This window comes from Myxine glutinosa, unplaced genomic scaffold (assembly GCF_964187855.1).
Source record: "Myxine glutinosa unplaced genomic scaffold, kmMyxGlut1.1 SCAFFOLD_2222, whole genome shotgun sequence".
Classification (NCBI taxonomy): Eukaryota; Metazoa; Chordata; class Myxini; order Myxiniformes; family Myxinidae; genus Myxine; species Myxine glutinosa.
This window is the reverse complement of record NW_027618317.1, coordinates 41661-62578: the sequence shown is the minus strand read 5'-3', so window position 1 is coordinate 62578 and position 20918 is coordinate 41661. Positions and strand designations below refer to the sequence as shown.

Genomic DNA, 20918 nt, shown 5'->3' with positions numbered 1-20918 from the left:
CCTCCTCGACCTGAGCGCCGCGCCGCCTTTGACACTATCGATCACACCATCCTCCTCACCCGACTTGAAACCACCTTTAACGTTACCGGCACTGCCCTCTCTTGGATTAAATCATACCTCTCTGACAGACGCCAGTTCATCTCCATCAATAACTGCAAATCCCCCACTGCTCCCCTCCCCCAAGGTGTCCCCCAAGGTTCAGTCCTTGGCCCCCTCCTCTTCATCCTTTACCTGTCCCCCCTCGGTCACTTAATCCGCCGTCATGGTCTCCAATTCCACTGCTACGCCGATGACATCCAGCTTTTCATCTCCACCAAGTCCATCTGCACCGCCACCCACTCTATCCTGACAAATTGCATCACTGAAATAAAATCCTGGCTTCAAATCAACTTCCTCAAACTTAACTATGATAAATCTGAAATAATCATCATTGGCCCAAAAACGCTCATAAAATCCACCCATAACTTTGCCCTCAACATCGACGGTATCCCAGTATCCACGTCCCCTCACATCCGGAATCTTGGCATAATCTTTGACCAATCCCTCTCCTTCGACAAATACACTAAACAGATCACAAAGACAGCCTTCTTTCACCTGAAAAACATCGCCCGTCTCCGTCCATCCCTCTCCTCCACGGCTGCAGAAACCCTCATCCACGCCTTCATCACCTCCCGTCTGGACTACTGCAATAGCCTCCTCTATGGTTCACCCTCAACAATCACCAATAAACTCCAATACATTCAGAACTCCGCTGCCCGTCTACTCACCCATTCCCGGACCCGTGACCACATCACCCCCCCCGATGGCTCCCCATCTCCCAGAGAATCCAGTACAAAATCCTCCTCTTGACCTACAAAGCCCTCCATGACCTGGCCCCATCCCCATCCTACCTGGCTGACCTCCTCTCCAGACACACTCCCACCCCCATCCGGACCAAATTCAGATCCTGGGGGGACAGGGCCTTCTCCATCGCTGCTCCCACCCTCTGGAACTCACTACCTCACACCATCAGAGACTCGTCCTCCTCCTCCTCACTCACCACATTCAAAACATCACTCAAGACCCACCTGTTCAACACTGCATTCAACATTTAACCCACAGCATTTAACCCCTGACTATCTGTTGTCCTTCTCCCTCCTTTTTGCTTTGAATATTTCCCTGTTGATTCTTGTCTTTTTTGCAATTGTTTTTATGTTTTACACTCTGTCAAAGCGTCTTTGGGCTTCCTGAAAAGCGCTATATAAAATAAATGCATTATTATTATTATTATTATTATTATTATTATTATCTATATAATAATACCGTAAGGACTCGACTTTGTTATCCCTTTTACGCCGCACCCAGTGACCCAATGCCCCGGCACTAATGGATTTACGATCTACGAACCGCGCTCTTTGTTTATCACCTACAGCCATACTCGAAAAATCTGAATTAGCCGACGTTGGGGCCCAAAAGCATCCGATTAACGGCCGATACGACGCCATCTTACGACTCCATCGTATTGGCGTCTGCTGGGTGAAGGCGCAACAAGCCGTCCGCTGATTGGACAATCCTGATCATGCATTCCGCCATTTGTGCCGGTGTCGTCGATCGCGCTGTACGCTAACCTCATCAGGTGGGTTTACCATAATGTCTTCCATATACTGTGATTACAACGAAGTGAAACTGATCAGCAGCCCATCAGTATCATATAAAGCAATAAATACCAAGGCTTCAGCTTCTGAAAGCTTAAAACAAAGTGTACTTCGCCGAGTGACGAAACGTAGGCGTAGGCCTCGGCCCTACCTATCCAGTTGTTGTTTCCGTTGTGTAAGGGGGGGAAAAAACAAACATTTTGGCCTCAGACCTTTGAGAGTACGTCGTTCCGTGAACTTTTTGAACGGGCCTCGTATGCCATGCTTCGTCAACGTTGGGTTGTTTTTAAATGATTTGAAGGATTAACTTAAGCACCTTGAATAGAGCAGTTTATTGTTCCTCAAAGACCAGTGTGTAAGTTGACTCAATATGATGGTAACTTTGCAATTCCTGCGTTGTCTCTGAATCAGCTGGCTGAGTCATATTGGCGTAGGGTCGGTCATGATCAGCCCCCCCCCTCCCCCTCCCTTTCGTTTCACCAACTCCTGCATCTGCCACCGTTCATGATTATCAAAGTAGGCTTTACCCTGTTCACGATAAGGTAGAAATCAGAGTTGTATACGAAGAGATAAAAGGATGCCATTGACTTCGAGACGGTACGTGATATTTTCAAAAGTATATCGTAGCGTTGTCATTTAATTAGCTTGCAATAAATACGTTGTTCATATACGCACTCTTCATTCTCATCTTTCTTCCTAACTCTTACTCGGACAAGCAAATCCCCTATGCCATCCATAATGGTACACTCTATCCATACACCACATCCTCCCTTCCGTGGATGTTCCACGGGTTTCGGCTAGTTATTATTATTATTATTATTATTACGTTGAAATACGTTGAAAAAGTCAAAACTTCACATGGGGTGTAGGGGAAGGCGGGGCAAGTTGAGCCAGTTTTTGTTCTTGGAATGTTAGGACTGAACTTACTGATGATCTTGCACAAATGAGTATCTTGCCTTCTAATTTAATCCTTGGGAAACATTTTGTAGCTGGTTCTTACTTTCTATCCCCACACTGAAAGTCACTGTGACATTTTGAAAAAACGGAGGCAAAATGGCTCAACTTGCCCGCCTGAGGGGTAAGTTGATCCAACCTCTGGGGTAAGTTGTACCACATAGGGGTAAGTTGATCATTGCCCCAAATAAAGATAACTAAAGTAGAAAAGCATTGTTTTGCCAGAAAAAAATATTTAATGTTGTAAAATTCTACAACACTGAACGAAATGATTACCTTGTGTTCATGGTTATAGTAATCAGTTACGAACAAATTGAGTCACTCTCATAGAAAAACAAGATTGTCAACTGTGGTAAGAAAAGTCAACTCGATCCACCTGTCACAGTTTCAAGTCACAATAAAAGAAAAGTGTCCCAAATACACCCAGAAAGGCCAACAGTCAGACTGTGGCAATTAAGGCACAATATCTTGCTCATCAATGCCAGCTTCATCATTTGGATCTGCAACTAAAAGTAAAACATGTCAGAAATCAAGTCAATTAAGCTGCCAAACTGACAAGTCACAATAATTGAACACAAGCTGTCCAGAACAACGGGCAGAACTGCCAACGCACTTAGGCTGTGGCAGCTTACGCACGATGTCTTGCAGTTCAAATCCTGCTTCATCCTTTGGGTTTGGAACAAACACTGGGTTGTCAGATCCAACTTTTCCAGCAACTTTCTGCAGGAAGACACCTTCAAACTGAAATTCCTCTCCATTCAGTACATCAACCCGAGCAATGTAATGCACAAATCTTGATTTGCCAGCACATTTGACAACTACAAAGTCACCTTCAATGATATCCTATTCACTGTCCACATCTGATTCGTCATCATACTCAACTTCTGAATCACCATCTGTCTCACTGGAACTAGGGGTGTTTGATCTTGGGGGACATGTCTTTTTCCCATTAGCTTTGAACAAGCATCTCTTTGATTTCTTGGCTGATGGCTTCCGTTTGCGATTTTCAGATAGGGCTGCAAGCTCCTGGCATACTGGGGTGTGGAGATGGTACACCCAGTGTGGTGCAGGCTCGCAATGTATCCAATGACCGGGGTACGGTAATAATATGGTATTCTGTAAGCGCTTTGAGCCTTTGGGGAAAAGCGCATTATAAATGCTAATTATTATTATCTCCACCAACATGAGTTGGCAAGTTGAGCCATGGCTCGATTTGCCCCGTAGGGTCTGGCTCAACTTACCCCAGTCTGAACTTTCTGAGATGTCTCCACATACACACATCTTCTATGCATCCATCGTATTAAAGTCTACGACAAGAATGGAGACACATACCTGGACTAACAATAATTGTCATCTGATATCCATATTATCTCCATGCTGCATATGGAAGAAACGTGAACTTACCTGTTTTACACCTTTTTACTTTTATGGCTGAAAATTGGATTTTTCCCTCTGCAACACTGGTTTCCGTTTCAATTTCAATTTAGAAAACAATATGGCACAACGTGGACTTATGCAATGGGGCATCTATACTATAGATGGCGCCACCACAAAGTCTGACTCATTCATAAATGGCTGGGAGGTGGTGCCTCACTTCAACTTACCCCGATGCTCAACTTGCCCCGCCTTCCCCTACTTACTCTTTCACGTGACTGTACAATGCATTTAGGATCGGAGGCAAGAAATAAATATACCGTACAGTGTTTTTCACCTTTTTATTGGACAAAAACCAATTATGTATATATTTCAACAAGGAGGCTCACTTTCATTTCATCACATGCAGTGTTATTTGTAAAAGTTTATGCATGCCTGCCTGCATAATAAATCTTACGCTTCCATGTAATAAGAATAATAATAATTAGTAATATAATACCGAGTGTTTAGACAATACTCAATAGTCAATACAAATGTGTTCTACTTGTGACTCGGCGCACCTCTCATATATCTAACAGTAACATGTACGCAACTACAAGGATGTAATATTGTAATGACAATATACCATCAGAACAGACAACATGTTGTTGTTGTTCAAGGAATATTATTAATATTATTGTCCAGCAATTTATGTATTTACGATTTTAGTCCAACTCCAATAGCTGATGATTTATTGGCATAAATGTGTTGCTCGATATTAATATTAATATTGTAGCGACCCATTGGTCCCCCAAGCGAGACCAGCAGCAGAATCGCCTTGCTCCAGCCGGTGACGTAACCTTGCTCCAGCCGGTGACGTAACTAGATCAATCACATGGGGGTTAAATGCATGTTCCAAGTGAGCTCCAATCGGTGGAGGCGTCGTGGTGCACCGGGCTAAGGCGGGCCACGATGACGTATCAACGATGAGATCGAGAGCTGCAAGCAAACTGCTAAAGGTTCGAACCCTCGATCCTGGGCCCCCGCAGGTGTTGCGCCGCGGAAAATGAGCCTTCAAGCCAAAGACGTCCGGACGGACGCCCCGGGCACCCGGGCCTCCACCCTTTTGAATCTAAACCAATTAATCAATAATTAATCACTGAAAAGCTAATTAATGCATTTGAAATCGTCCACCGTTCCTTGTCGTGACGTCACATTCAACCGACCGTAAAATGAAATGTTGTTGTTTTTTTGAAAGATATTTAAATAATCTCGTTGACCCTTAAGGACTTATATATATATATATATAAAACCCTTCGGTTTATAATTATATATAAAATCGATGGACCATCCACAGGGTAAAGGAAAGAATAAAAGAAAAAAATATCACTTCCCGTTCCAGATCCAGGAAGTTGACCCCCAGAGGAAGAAGAAGAAGAACAACCACCCTCCGGCTCGTCACTCGTCACTCGTCACTCGTCGTCCTCGGGCACACTGCAACTGTAAGTTGAAGGTGCAGGTAGTTGCACAGTCTCTGTGGTACGCTGCTTGTAGGTGCAGGTAGTTGGACAGTCTCTGTGGTACGCTGCTTGTTGGTTTCGGCAGTTGCACAGTCGCTGTGGTACGCTGCTTGTTGGTGTAGGTAGTTGCACAGTCTCTGTGGTGCGCTGCTTGTTGGTTTCGGCAGTTGCACAGTCTCTGTGGTACGCTGCTTGTAGGTGTAGGTAGTTGCACAGTCTCTGTGGTATGCTGCTTGTATGTGTAGGTAGTTGCACAGTCTCTGTGGTATGCTGCTTGTTGGTGTAGGTAGTTGGACATTCTTTGTGGTATGCTGCTTGTATGTGTAGGTAGTTGCACAGTCTCTGTGGTATGCTGCTTGTAGGTGTAGGTAGTTGCACAGTCGCTGTGTTGTGCTGCTTGTAGGTGTAGGTCGTTGCACAGTCTCTGTGGTATTCTGCTTGTAGGTGTAGGTAGTTGCACAGTCGCTGTGGTATGCTGTTTGTTGGTTTCGGTAGTTGCACAGTCTCTGTGGGATGCTGCTTGTCGGTGTTGGTCGTTGCACAGTCTCTGCGTTATGCTGCTTGTAGGTGGAGGTAGTGGGACAGTCTTTGTCGTATGCTGCTTGTAGGTGTAGGTAGTTGCACAGTCTCTGTGGTATGCTGCTTGTAGGTGTAGGTAGTTGCACAGTCTCTGTGGTATGCTGCTTGAAGGTGTAGGTAGTTGCACAGTCTCTGTTGGATGCTGCTTGTCGGTGAACATAGTTGCACAGTCGCTGTGGTGTGCTGCTTGTAGGTGGAGGTAGTGGGACAGTCTTTGTCGTATGCTGCTTGTAGGTGTACATAGTTGCACAGTCGCTGTGGTATACTGCTTGTAGGTGTAGGTAGTTGCACAGTCTCTGTGGTATGCTGCTTGTAGGTGTAGGTAGTTGCACAGTCTCTGTTGGATGCTGCTTGTCGGTGAACATAGTTGCACAGTCGCTGTGGTGTGCTGCTTGTAGGTGTAGGTCGTTGCACAGTCTCTGTGGTATGCTGCTTGTAGGTGAAGGTAGTTGCACAGTCCTGTGGTATGCTGCTTGTAGGTGTACATAGTTGCACAGTCGCTGTGGTATGCTGCTTGTAGGTGTAGGTAGTTGCACAGTCTGTGTGGTATGCTGCTTGTAGGTGGAGGTAGTTGCACAGTCTCTGTGGTATACTGCTTGTAGGTGTAGGTAGTTGCATAGTCTCTGTGGGATGCTGCTTGTAGGTGCAGGTAGTTGCACAGTCTCTGTGGTACGCTGCTTGTAGGTGTAGGTAGTTGCACAGTCTCTGTGGTGCGCTGCTTGTTGGTTTCGGCAGTTGCACAGTCTCTGTGGTATGCTGCTTGTAGGTGAAGGTAGTTGCACAGTCTCTGTGGTACGCTGCTTGTAGGTGCAGGTAGTTGGACAGTCTCTGTGGTGCGCTGCTTGTAGGTGCAGGTAGTTGCACAGTCTCTGTGGTACGCTGCTTGTAGGTGCAGGTAGTTGCACAGTCTCTGTGGTGCGCTGCTTGTTGGTTTCGGCAGTTGCACAGTCTCTGTGGTACGCTGCTTGTAGGTGCAGGTAGTTGGACAGTCTCTGTGGTACGCTGCTTGTTGGTTTCGGCAGTTGCACAGTCTCTGTGGTACGTTGCTTGTTGGTGTAGGTAGTTGCACAGTCTCTGTGGTGCGCTGCTTGTTGGTTTCGGCAGTTGCACAGTCTCTGTCGTACGCTGCTTGTTGTTGTATCTAGTTGGACAGTCTCTGTGGTATGCTGCTTGAAGGTGGAGGTAGTTGGACAGTGTCTGTGGTATGCTGCTTGTCGGTGTACATAGCTGCACAGTCGCTGTGGTATGCTGCTTGTAGGTGCAGGTAGTTGCACAGTCTCTGTGGTGCGCTGCTTGTAGGTGCAGGTAGTTGCACAGTCTCTGTGGTACGCTGCTTGTAGGTGCAGGTAGTTGCACAGTCTCTGTGGTGCGCTGCTTGTTGGTTTCGGCAGTTGCACAGTCTCTGTGGTACGCTGCTTGTAGGTGCAGGTAGTTGGACAGTCTCTGTGGTACGCTGCTTGTTGGTGTCGGCAGTTGCACAGTCTCTGTGGTACGTTGCTTGTTGGTGTAGGTAGTTGCACAGTCTCTGTGGTGCGCTGCTTGTTGGTTTCGGCAGTTGCACAGTCTCTGTCGTACGCTGCTTGTTGTTGTATCTAGTTGGACAGTCTCTGTGGTATGCTGCTTGGAGGTGGAGGTAGTTGGACAGTCTCTGTGGTATGCTGCTTGTCGGTGTACATAGTTGCACAGTCGCTGTGGTATGCTGCTTGTAGGTGTAGGTAGTTGCACAGTCGCTGTGGTATGCTGCTTGTAGGTGCAGGTAGTTGCACAGTCTCTGTGGTGCGCTGCTTGTTGGTTTCGGCAGTTGCACAGTCTCTGTGGTACACTGCTTGTAGGTGCAGGTAGTTGCACAGTCTCTGTGGTACGCTGCTTGTAGGTGCAGGTAGTTGCACAGGCTCTGTGGTGCGCTGCTTGTTGGTTTCGGCAGTTGCACAGTCTCTGTGGTACGCTGCTTGTAGGTGCAGGTAGTTGGACAGTCTCTGTGGTACGCTGCTTGTTGTTGTATCTCGTTGGACAGTCTCTGTGGTATGCTGCTTGGAGGTGGAGGTAGTTGGACAGTCTCTGTGGTATGCTGCTTGTCGGTGTACATAGTTGCACAGTCGCTGTGGTATGCTGCTTGTAGGTGTAGGTAGTTGCACAGTCGCTGTGGTACACTGCTTGTAGGTGCAGGTAGTTGCACAGTCTCTGTGGTGCGCTGCTTGTTGGTTTCGGCAGTTGCACAGTCTCTGTGGTACGCTGCTTGTTGTTGTATCTAGTTGGACAGTCTCTGTGGTATGCTGCTTGGAGGTGGAGGTAGTTGGACAGTCTCTGTGGTATGCTGCTTGTCAGTGTACATAGTTGCACAGTCGCTGTGGTATGCTGCTTGTAGGTGTAGGTAGTTGCACAGTCGCTGTGGTATGCTGCTTGTAGGTGTAGGTAGTTGCACAGTCTCTGTGGTATGCTGCTTGTAGGTGTAGGTAGTTGCACAGTCTGTGGGATGCTGCTTGTAGGTGTAGGTAGTTGCACAGTCGCTGTGGTATGCTGCTTGTTGGTGTACGTAGTTGCACAGTCGCTGTGGTATGCTGCTTGTATGTGTATGTAGTTGGACAGTCGCTGTGGCATGCTGCTTGTATGTGTAGGTAGTTGCACATTCGCTGTGGTATGCTGCTTGTATGTGTAGGTAGTTGTAGTGTCGCTGTGGTATGCTGCTTGTTGGTGTAGGTAGTTGCACAGTCGCTGTGGTATGCTCCTTGTATGTGTAGGTTGTTGCACAGTCGCTGTGGTATGCTGCTTGTCGGTGTACGTAGTTGCACAGTCTCTGTGGGATGCTGCTTGTAGGTGTAGGTAGTTGCACAGTCTCTGTGGTATGCTGCTGGAAGGTGTAGGTAGTTGCACACTGCACAGTCTGTGGTATGCTGCTTGTAGGTGTACATAGTTGCACAGTCGCTGTGGTATACTGCTTGTAGGTGTAGGTAGTTGCACAGTCTCTGTGGTACGCTGCTTGTTGGTGAACATAGTTGCACAGTCGCAGTGGTGTGCTGCTTGTAGGTGTAGGTCGTTGCACAGTCTCTGTGGTATGCTGCTTGTAGGTGAAGGTAGTTGCACAGTCCTGTGGTATGCTGCTTGTAGGTGTACATAGTTGCACAGTCGCTGTGGTATGCTGCTTGTAGGTGTAGGTAGTTGCACAGTCTCTGTGGTATACTGCTTGTAGGTGTAGGTAGTTGCATAGTCTCTGTGGGATGCTGCTTGTAGGTGCAGGTAGTTGCACAGTCTCTGTGGTACGCTGCTTGTAGGTGCAGGTAGTTGCACAGTCTCTGTGGTGCGCTGCTTGTTGGTTTCGGCAGTTGCACAGTCTCTGTGGTACGCTGCTTGTAGGTGCAGGTAGTTGGACAGTCTCTGTGGTGCGCTGCTTGTAGGTGCAGGTAGTTGCACAGTCTCTGTGGTACGCTGCTTGTAGGTGCAGGTAGTTGCACAGTCTCTGTGGTGCGCTGCTTGTTGGTTTCGGCAGTTGCACAGTCTCTGTGGTACGCTGCTTGTAGGTGCAGGTAGTTGGACAGTCTCTGTGGTACGCTGCTTGTTGGTTTCGGCAGTTGCACAGTCTCTGTGGTACGTTGCTTGTTGGTGTAGGTAGTTGCACAGTCTCTGTGGTGCGCTGCTTGTTGGTTTCGGCAGTTGCACAGTCTCTGTCGTACGCTGCTTGTTGTTGTATCTAGTTGGACAGTCTCTGTAGTATGCTGCTTGAAGGTGGAGGTAGTTGGACAGTGTCTGTGGTATGCTGCTTGTCGGTGTACATAGCTGCACAGTCGCTGTGGTATGCTGGTTGTAGGTGTAGGTAGTTGCACAGTCGCTGTGGTATTCTGCTTGTAGGTGCAGGTAGTTGCACAGTCTCTGTGGTGCGCTGCTTGTAGGTGCAGGTAGTTGCACAGTCTCTGTGGTACGCTGCTTGTAGGTGCATGTGGTTGCACAGTCTCTGTGGTGCGCTGCTTGTTGGTTTCGGCAGTTGCACATTCTCTGTGGTACGCTGCTTGTAGGTGCAGGTAGTTGGACAGTCTCTGTGGTACGCTGCTTGTTGGTGTCGGCAGTTGCACAGTCTCTGTGGTACGTTGCTTGTTGGTGTAGGTAGTTGCACAGTCTCTGTGGTGCGCTGCTTGTTGGTTTCGGCAGTTGCACAGTCTCTGTCGTACGCTGCTTGTTGTTGTATCTAGTTGGACAGTCTCTGTGGTATGCTGCTTGGAGGTGGAGGTAGTTGGACAGTCTCTGTGGTATGCTGCTTGTCGGTGTACATAGTTGCACAGTCGCTGTGGTATGCTGCTTGTAGGTGTAGGTAGTTGCACAGTCGCTGTGGTATGCTGCTTGTAGGTGCAGGTAGTTGCACAGTCTCTGTGGTGCGCTGCTTGTTGGTTTCGGCAGTTGCACAGTCTCTGTGGTACACTGCTTGTAGGTGCAGGTAGTTGCACAGTCTCTGTGGTACGCTGCTTGTAGGTGCAGGTAGTTGCACAGTCTCTGTGGTGCGCTGCTTGTTGGTTTCGGCAGTTGCACAGTCTCTGTGGTATGCTGCTTGTAGGTGCAGGTAGTTGGACAGTCTCTGTGGTACGCTGCTTGTTGGTTTCGGCAGTTGCACAGTCTCTGTCGTACGCTGCTTGTTGTTGTATCTAGTTGGACAGTCTCTGTGGTATGCTGCTTGGAGGTGGAGGTAGTTGGACAGTCTCTGTGGTATGCTGCTTGTCGGTGTACATAGTTGCACAGTCGCTGTGGTATGCTGCTTGTAGGTGTAGGTAGCTGCACAGTCGCTGTGGTATGCTGCTTGTAGGTGCAGGTAGTTGCACAGTCTCTGTGGTATGCTGCTTGTAGGTGCAGGTAGTTGCACAGTCTCTGTGGTGCGCTGCTTGTTGGTTTCGGCAGTTGCACAGTCTCTGTGGTACACTGCTTGTAGGTGCAGGTAGTTGCACAGTCTCTGTGGTACGCTGCTTGTAGGTGCAGGTAGTTGCACAGTCTCTGTGGTGCGCTGCTTGTTGGTTTCGGCAGTTGCACAGTCTCTGTGGTACGCTGCTTGTTCTTGTATCTAGTTGGACAGTCTCTGTGGTATGCTGCTTGGAGGTGGAGGTAGTTGGACAGTCTCTGTGGTATGCTGCTTGTCAGTGTACATAGTTGCACAGTCGCTGTGGTATGCTGCTTGTAGGTGTAGGTAGTTGCACAGTCGCTGTGGTATGCTGCTTGTAGGTGTAGGTAGTTGCACAGTCTGTGGGATGCTGCTTGTAGGTGTAGGTAGTTGCACAGTCGCTGTGGTATGCTGCTTGTTGGTGTACGTAGTTGCACAGTCGCTGTGGTATGCTGCTTGTATGTGTATGTAGTTGGACAGTCGCTGTGGCATGCTGCTTGTTGGTGTAGGTAGTTGCACATTCGCTGTGGTATTTTGCTTGTATGTGTAGGTAGTTGCACAGTCGCTGTGGTATGCTGCTTGTATGTGTAGGTAGTTGCACATTCGCTGTGGTATGCTGCTTGTATGTGTAGGTAGTTGTAGTGTCGCTGTGGTATGCTGCTTGTTGGTGTAGGTAGTTGCACAGTCGCTGTGGTATGCTCCTTGTATGTGTAGGTTGTTGCACAGTCGCTGTGGTATGCTGCTTGTAGGTGTACGTAGTTGCACAGTCTCTGTGGGATGCTGCTTGTAGGTGTAGGTAGTTGCACAGTCTCTGTGGTATGCTGCTGGAAGGTGTAGGTAGTTGCACACTGCACAGTCTCTGTGGTATGCTGCTTGTAGGTGTACATAGTTGCACAGTCGCTGTGGTATACTGCTTGTAGGTGTACGTAGTTGCACAGTCTCTGTGGGATGCTGCTTGTATGTGTATGTAGTTGGACAGTCGCTGTGGCATGCTGCTTGTTGGTGTAGGTAGTTGCACATTCGCTGTGGTATGCTGCTTGTATGTGAAGGTAGTTGCACAGGCGCTGTGGTATGCTGCTTGTATGTGTAGGTAGTTGCACATTCGCTGTGGTATGCTGCTTGTATGTGTAGGTAGTTGCAGTGTCGCTGTGGTATGCTGCTTGTTGGTGTAGGTAGTTGCACAGTCTCTGTGGTATGCTGCTTGTAGGTGAAGGTAGTTGCACAGTCTCTGTGGTATTCTGCTTGGAGGTGTACATAGTTGCACAGTCGCTGTGGTATGCTGCTTGTAGGTGTAGGTAGTTGCACAGTCGCTGTGGTATGCTGCTTGTAGGTGTACATAGTTGCACAGTCCCTGTGGTATGCTGCTTGTAGGTGTAGGTAGTTGCACAGTGTCTGTGGTATACTGCTTGTAGGTGTAGGTAGTTGCACAGTCTCTGGTATGCTGCTTGTAGGTGTAGGTAGTTGCAGTCCCTGTGGGATGCTGCTTGTAGGTGTATGTAGTTGGACAGTCGCTGTGATATGCTGCTTGTTGGTGTAGGTAGTTGCACATTCGCTTTGGTATGCTGCTTGTATGTGTAGGTAGTTGCTCAGTCGCTGTGGTATGCTGCTTGTATGTGTAGGTAGTTTCACAGTGTCTGTGGGATGCTGCTTGGAGGTGTGTGTAGTTGTACAGTCTCTGTGTTATGCTGCTTGTATGTGTAGGTAGTTGTACAGTCGCTGTGGTATGCTGCTTGTATGTGTAGGTAGTTTCACAGTGTCTGTGGTACGCTGCTTGGAGGTGTGTGTAGTTGCACAGTCTCTGTGGGATGCTGCTTGGAGGTGTAGGTAGTTGCACAGTCTCTGTGGGATGCTGCTTGGAGGTGTAGGTAGTTGCACAGTCTCTGTGGGATGCTGCTTGGAGGTGTAGGTAGTTGGACAGTTTTTGTGGGATGCTGCTTGGAGGTGTGTGTAGTTGCACAGTCTCTGTGGGATGCTGCTTGGAGTGCAGGTAGTTGGACAGTTTTTGTGATTTGGTGTTTGGAGATGTAGGTAGTTGGACAGTTTTTGTGGGATGCTGCTTGGAGGTGTGTGTAGTTGCACAGTCTCTGTGGGATGCTGCTTGGAGTGCAGGTAGTTGGACAGTTTTTGTGATTTGGTGTTTGGAGATGTAGGTAGTTGGACAGTTTTTGGTGTTTGGAGATGTAGGTAGTTGGACTGTCGCTGGTATTGTAAAGTCATATCTGGATTTTGATCAAGTTTTATTTCTCAGGTGATATGATTGTTGCCTGCCCTTGCCTTCTCTCAGCTACAACACCTTTTATTATCTCTGGGCATGCATGGTGAGGGCTTTGGTCAGTTTGCTGTTTGGAAATGTTCACCCAGATTCGAACATGGCAGCAGGTCGCATGTAAAACTAGACCGGCACTCGGTAGAGCGCATACCCCTGCCAGGCTGAACAGTTTACGTTTTGTATCCACTGACAGGTCGGATCTAGACCTGGACCTGAACTCAAAGCTAATCGGCTTGTTCTTGTCACTTACCAAACTCATCCACCAAGTTTTGTCATAAATCATCCACACCTTTTTGAAATATGATGCTGCATATCTTTTGGTCCAATCACTCAATGGTGAAGAATCACTTAAAATTTTCAAAAATTCTCGTATCCGGATTCGTATCTTCACCAAAATCGAATCGATTCGACTTCATCACACACTCAACCTGTCCACAATTTTTTGTCCGAATCTGGCCACAAACTTTTGAGATATCCTGTTCACAAACAGATACAGACCTCCATCCACCTTCGATGGCAGAGGTAGAAAGTCCAAGCGAGGGTGTGCAACCAAGAAACTCATTTTGCAATAAATGTTCGTTTCCCATTAATCGTACACTTTCTAAAATCAAATCTCACCCCTCTCCTCCAAATCTTCCCCATAACCCCTCCCCTCCAAATCTTCCCCATCACCCATCCCTTTCAAATCTCCCCCCTTGCCCCTCCCTCCTAAACTACCCCCTCACCCCTCCCCTCCTAGACTCCTCCCTCACCCCTCCCCTCCAAATCTCCCCCATATCCCATCCCTTTCAAATCCCTCCCCTTGTCCCTTCCCTCCCAAACTCCCCCCTCGCCCCTCCCCTTCAAATCTCCCCACCCTCATTTCTTCTCAATTTCCGCCCTCTCACTCCCCCTCCTCAAAGCGTCCTCCCCGATTCTTCCCCCTTCCAACTCTCACCTCCATCTCCCCCAACCTTCTGCCTCGCTCTTCCCCCTCCTCAAATAACACCTCATTGTGCCTCACCCAATCACCATCAAACCTTTTGTCCGCCCCATCCTTCTCTTTCTCCGAGCTATTCTGAAATCTCTGACACACCTTCAACAGCTCTCCCTACCTCTTCCACCTCTTCCACATCTTACCCTGCCCCTCCTCCCCCCTGTTCTGTATCCGATGCTCCCCCTTCCTCTTCATTAACGGTATGGACCTCAAACATCCGGGGTCTTCGTTCAAACTTAACTGATCTCTCCATACAGGTTGCTTCTGTCAAACCAGACATGATCTGCTTAACAGAAACTTTCCTCCTTCATGATGTCTCTGATTCCTTAGTATCTCTCCCGGGTTACTCCCTCCTCCGGTATGATAGACCTGAGCCTCGTCCTGGAGGTGGGGTTGCTATCTTTATCAAAAACTCTCGTCCTCACTCGCCCTGCACTGTACTCTCTCCACCTCACCCCCAGGAATACCTCTGGCTACGGCTTCCCCTTTGCTCCCACCTCTTGTTCATATGTGTGTTGTACCGTCCACCAAACAGTGATGACTCCATCTACATCTCGCTGTCTGATAATATGGACCAACTTCTATCTACTCATCCCAACTCTCTCTTCCTCATATGTGGTGATTTCAACTGTCGTCATTCCAGTTGGCTGGGTGTGGGTACCTCCCTCACCAGCCATGGCTCCTCAGCAAAGGACGTCTGCGACTCACTGGGACTGACACAATCTGTCAATTTCCCGACCCGGATCTCAGTCAACGGAGCGTCTTCTCTTCTCGACTTGGTACTGACTAACTTCCCTGAAAATGTCTGCTGCTCCTCTTCTGCACCAATCGGATCATCTGATCATGTCCTTGTTAAAGTGGACATCTCTCTGACCATTCTCGGGGAGCCTGCTCAGCGTCGACGAGTCTGGCATTTCACTCAGGCCAACTGGCACGGTCTTCAAGCAGCCATCAATCATCTGGACTGGTCTCCCATCTCTACCACCTCTGACATCAACTCATCCTGGGAATTCTTCCAAAGTAAATTGCTCTCCCTCATGCACAGATTTATCCCATCTCGTCTTCAGTTGTCATACCCTTCCTCCCGTCCATGGTACACGGAATCTTGTGGTGAGGCTGTTGCCCAGAAACAACTTGCCTTCGTCTCCTGGAAAGCAAATCCAACGGAAGGAAATCTCATTTCCTTTCACAAAGCCCGAAACAAGTGTGTGTCCACCCTCATGAGAGCCAGGAAACAATATCTCTCCGTTCTCAAGACCGAACTCTCTTATCTGTCTCCCTCTTCCAAAACCTGGTGGTGTCTGGTCAAATCCGTTTCTGGTGTTTGTTCCTCCTCCATCCCCTCCCTTACCTCAAACGGCTACACAGCTGACTCCGCACGTGAAAAAGCTGAATGCCTCAACTCTGTGTTTGCCTCTAAATCTTGTGTCCCAAACCCATCCCTCTCTGTACCCACCATACCCAGTCGTACCCAGCTGCTCCTGGACTCCGTGTCCTTTCCTCCTGACAAGGTGGAAAAGTTTGTCAACCCTCGACTCTGATTCTGCAACTGGACCCGACGGCATCAGCCCACGGGTCCTAAAATCCTGCTCTGCCGCTCTATCTCACCCTCTCTCTGTTCTCTTCACCCTCTCTTTTGCTCAAGGTCAACTGCCATCTGCTTGGAAATCGGCCAACATCACCGCTTTGCACAAAAAAGGTGCAAAAACAGATCCTAGCAACGACAGACCAATCAGCCTTCTCCCAATTATCAGCAAAGTCATGGAATCCATCATTGCTTCGGATATGAAATCTTTCCTCTTCTCCAATGGCTTGATCTCTGAGCATCAATTTGGTTTCAGACCAGGTCACGCTACTCTGGACATGCTGCTTCTGCTGTCTCAACAATGGATGGAGGTCCTCAATGCCAAACAGGAAATTAGAGCTGTCTCCCTCGACATATCACGTGCCTTCGATACGGTCTGGCACCCCGCTCTGCTCACCAAACTCTCCTCCTTTGGTATCCATGGAAATCTCCACGTATGGCTGGCTGACTTCCTCTCTAGTCATCGTCAACGTGTGGCCCTGAATGGGGTTCTCTCATCTCCTCTTCCTGTTCAGGCTGGAGTGCCCCAAGGCAGTGTTCTGGGCCCTGTGCTTTTTCTGGTCTTCATCAATGATCTCTCTGACTCACTTGAAAATCCTCTCTATCTTTTTGCTGATGACTCCACTCTCTGCCGCTCCATTGCTCTTCCCTCAGATCGGCAGTCTGCAGCCTCCTCACTCTCTGAAGACTTGGACAAAATCACAGACTGGTCAAACAAGTGGAACATGTCTTTCAATCCTGACAAATCCCACACTCTTACTATGTCTCTCCGAAAAGATCGACTGGACAACCCTCCCATCTACTTTCTCAACAATCCTCTCCAAGAAGTTCTGTCGCTCAAGCTTTTGGGTCTCACTATCTGCCATGATCTTTCTTGGGAAAACCACATTTCCAAGCTGGCCTCCAAAGCCAGTCGCCGACTGGGCATCCTCCGTCGTGCGAAGTCCTTCCTCGGCACACCTGAGCTCCTCACCACATACAAGGCTTTCATCCGCAGCTCAATGGAATACTGTTCTCCCCTATGGGCCGGGCCGGTGCTCTTGCCTCACACCTAGCTCGGCTTCACGCTGTTGAAACCAAAGCTTTCAGAATTATTGGAATCTCCCGCGATGAAGCTATCTCTGAGGGCCTTTCACTCACTCACCGCAAGCAGGTAGGTGGTCTTTCTGTCTTCTACCGACTCCTCTCCGGCCTTGCACCCCCAGCTCTCTCTGTGCTCTGTCCTCCAAATATTCCTACAGGTCGCACAAGATCTGCCAGCAACCCTCTGATGGTTAAACTGCCGAAATCTCGGCTCTCTGCTCACCTTCACTCTTTCATTCCTCTTTTCTCCCGCCTCTGGAACAAACTCCCTCACTCCCTTCAATCCCACTCCTCCCTCCAGGTCTTTAAAACAGCTGTTCACCACCATCTCTTATCTTCCCCCATCCAAAACCTTGATCTTTTCTACCCCCGCTAATTCACCCCAGATCCACCTTGTTTGAAATTCCAACTTCTTTCCTGGAAGTCCTGGCCGTGTCCATATGTTTTATACCTCTCCCACCCCCCCTCCCCCTTCCCATGCCCTCCCCCAAAGCCCTCGCCCTCTCTCAGATCTCTCGATGTCTCCATGTCTCTCGGTCCCTGCTCTCAAATGTTGTGATTGTGTCCTTCCCCCTCTCTCCCCATCTTGTCTACCGCTCCCGATGTTATATGTTTGTGTGTCGGTTTGTCTTTCTGTGTGATTAATGTTCGCTCTTTCACGAGCCTCGATCTTGCAAACAAACAAAAAAAAAATAAAAAAATACAGACCTCCATCCACCTTCGATGGCAGAGGTAGAAAGTCCAAGCGAGGGTGTGCAACCATTAATTGCTCTTTCTCGTTCTGTATGTTTTTGAACGGATAGAAATGTGTTTATCCAAAATGGTTGATGAAAAGTATACGATGGACCACACGACCCTGGATCACAGCTCAACGTTGGTGGGCGGGCATCGCGAAAATGCACCCTTCCCTTAGCTGGCTCACCCGAGAAGGTTCAGTGAGGCTGCCTCTGCTCAACCCCTACCCCATCTCACAGGATGTAAGGAGGAGTATGACCCGGAGGGAACTCTGCAGATGTGTGAAGTCACATGAGATCACCAGCCAAGGGAAGGGAAGAGATGGCCCCCAGTGCCACGATCCACCACCATGAGAGCAATACCCCTTGCCCTCAACATATCCACTGACCTTGGTCGTTGTGCTCACCCCAACCACTGACGGGAACCTCAAGAACCCATAAAATTCATGCTGGACCAAAGAGTAAAACTTCAAGAAAGGAATCCAGCAATTTAGAGAACACGACCCTGCACGTGATCCACTCTCACCCTCATGGATCTTTCGGTCCTACAATCGCCGGTCGAGACCTACCAAATCGCCCAAACGTCCAAACTCTATTCAAACATGACGGTCGGATCCACTAAAGGAACCCGCTTCGCTTTCCGTCTTGTGCGCAAGTGGTCAGGAGTACGCTGGCCCATCAAATGCAGACTGAATTCACGAGAACGGCACTCAGTATAGAGCATACCTCTGCCAGGTGGATAGTTTACGTTTTGTATCCCAGAGTAGACCAGAAAATCACAATACAGAATCACATTTAATCAAAATCATCCGTCCACAACTTTTGGAGATTTCCTGCTGTATCGTTTTTCCCATTAATCGTTTTTGTCGTTTTTGGCAAATCGTTTGTGAAACAAAATCGTTTTTGGCCCAATCTCCCATTGGTGACGAATCACTTTAAAAAATGTGACTCGTCGGATCCGGATCTTCAGCAAAATTGAATCGATTCTTCCTTGTCACACACACAACCTGTGCAATCTGTTTCGTCAAAATCCGTCCATAACTTTTTGAGATATCCTGCTATGTACCGTTTCTGACCCTATCTCTCAATGATGAAGGATCACGTAAAACATTCTCGTAGCCGAATCCGGATCTTTACCAAAATCTAATCATTTCGTCTTTGTCACATACACTACCTCACTGCCAAATTTTGTCCGAATCCGTCCACAACTTTTTGAGATATCGTGTTCACAAACAAACAAACAGGGGTAAAAACATAACCCCCATCCACCTTTGGTGGCGGAGGTAACAAAGAAAGAAAATTCTTCACGATTTGACCGAATCATTTACAAGTGCAATCTTAGACGAAAGTACTTTCACCGAGGATGGAGCGGGTCAAGACCCAATGCATGTAAAATATTTCATTGATAAGTTACATTGATTTGTTTTGCAATATTTGTCAACACATGTATTTAACTTTCATTGAAATCAATGGGAAATTCCCATAACAGGTGTATAACCACAATTGACGTTATTTACTTAGTTATTGACAATAATTTGCACCCCATGTCCACTCTTGATCCAATATTCCCCAATAACATCTCACAAGAACTGAATTGATTATCTTCCTCGTACGTTCAATAACAAGCAGGGCTCCACAAGAATTAATTTGAGCGTCCTTAAATAGGACAAGTTGATCGATTTGTGGGATAAATGTTACAAACCTGTATTTGTTCAAAGAACAATAATCAAAATACATTTATCGGAGTAAAAATAGTTATTCTCTTACATCAACAGCAACTTGATCAGGATTCCTTTCTTTTCAATGTGGAATATTTTGGGGGTTTTCCCACATCTCAGAATGAGGCATTCCTGGAAATCTCCTCTGAGGTTTCTCAGAAAGGTGAGTGTCCAGGTGTACCATTTGGTAGATGGAGGGGTACGGGGTAATGTTATTGTCGTGTCTGCCCTGTCGTGAACACCGCAGGGCGACACAGATGACCAAACGAGCTTTAACTCCAAGGCGTTCAAACCTATGGCGCACCTTCATTATACGCACGGGGGAAGAGTGGGTGGTGGGGCTGGGGGGGAGAGGGGGGGGAAGTCGGGGTCCACCAGCAGTCTTTGAACCTGCAACAATTAACTCAAACCGACACACAATTAAAATGTTCAAAATATACAGGTTTATTGAAAATAAATGCCAGCAACAAAAAAATTCACGTTAAACTAATATCCTAAATGGGACGTCCCCAGACAGACTCAAATACACACATAGGGAAATATAAAAGAACGAAAGTAAAAAATGTGTGTTTGTTTAGTGGGCACATAGCTCCGATCTGCTCTTAAACCTCGTTAGGAATCGTCCAAACCCCCGCGTCCTTGGCGGGAACAGCACGCTTTGTCGTGCAGCACGCGAGCAGGAACCAGGCCTCCGTGCACAGTTCACCCCTCTAGCTGTCGAGTGCGCAGCGAGCAGGCCGCGCCCGTTCACTCGTCTCTGCTCCACACAGCACCGCCGCCTCTCCGGTTCACTCGGCATGGCCCTCAGCCATCACAAAGCCACGGCCAAGCGTGCCAGAGTCCACAAGCCACGACCGCCTTTCCTCACGATCGTCAAAACCCAAAGTTACGGATATGAAATGCTGACTGCACAGCACCAATGCCCAACGCAAGAGAGCAAAAATGCCACCGTTCGCTATGATCTCCCGGGTGTAAGGGGCAGAAAATGTCGGAACAACGTCTTTTGTCTTCTAGAGGGACAGCAAAGAGGAAAAAATGTCGGGGAGAGCGTTATTTTAAACTCAATGCTCTGACTTCATCCGTGCCTACTCCACCAATCACTAATCCCATCTTAGCAGTCCTTGCGCCAATCAATCCCGGACCAATCACTGCTCTTCAGGGCGTCGCCTCCCGGACCTCCTGTGCCTGTGTGCTCACCAGGTCGGTGGTATCAGTGGTAGTTTTCAATGTCCTGCTTCCAGTTGGTTTTTATTTAGTGTTATAAATGCGTGATTGCCTGGCTATCTGTGTGTGTTGCTGGTGTCATAAGAAACAGAGGAAAATAACAGAGGCCATTACATACAAGGGATTAATTACCCATAGTCCTTCACCAATTAACATAACCCCACCCCTCGTGATGGGAACGAAAATACGCTCTTGCACGACATACGGTCTACCGGATCCCTACTTATGATACATGGGGCTTCTTCTTCTTCATGACAATCAGAGCACACTATCTATGCAAATCTACCTGGGCTAAGGTATTGCCTACTGCCCACCCTCCCCCCACAAACGTAACATTATTTTCAAAATAAACTTTTCAAGAATTTTACCAAAACAAATTTTTTTTAACACAATGTTGGGCTTCTGCCAATTTAGATGACCTTTTGACCTCTGTC

General features: G+C 48.0%; 1 protein-coding gene across 2 annotated transcripts in view; it reads left to right on the top strand.

Moving 5' to 3' along the window:
• The first annotated feature begins 1411 nt into the window (after positions 1-1411).
• LOC144889281 (uncharacterized) overlaps positions 1412-20918 on the top strand; it is a 31575-nt gene continuing 12068 nt past the window's right edge. Inside the window, exons 1-2 of one of the 2 annotated variants that reach the window (XR_013621682.1) lie at positions 1412-1615; positions 5344-5443. Coding sequence is in view for 1 of the 2 variants with exons in the window: in XM_078769358.1 (XP_078625484.1) it covers positions 4928-4960; positions 5344-5443 (133 nt within the window). In the remaining variant the exon portion in view is untranslated. Of the gene's footprint in view, positions 1616-4900; positions 4961-5343; positions 5444-20918 lie in introns of those variants that run through there. The other variant, XM_078769358.1, reaches the window with a different exon arrangement.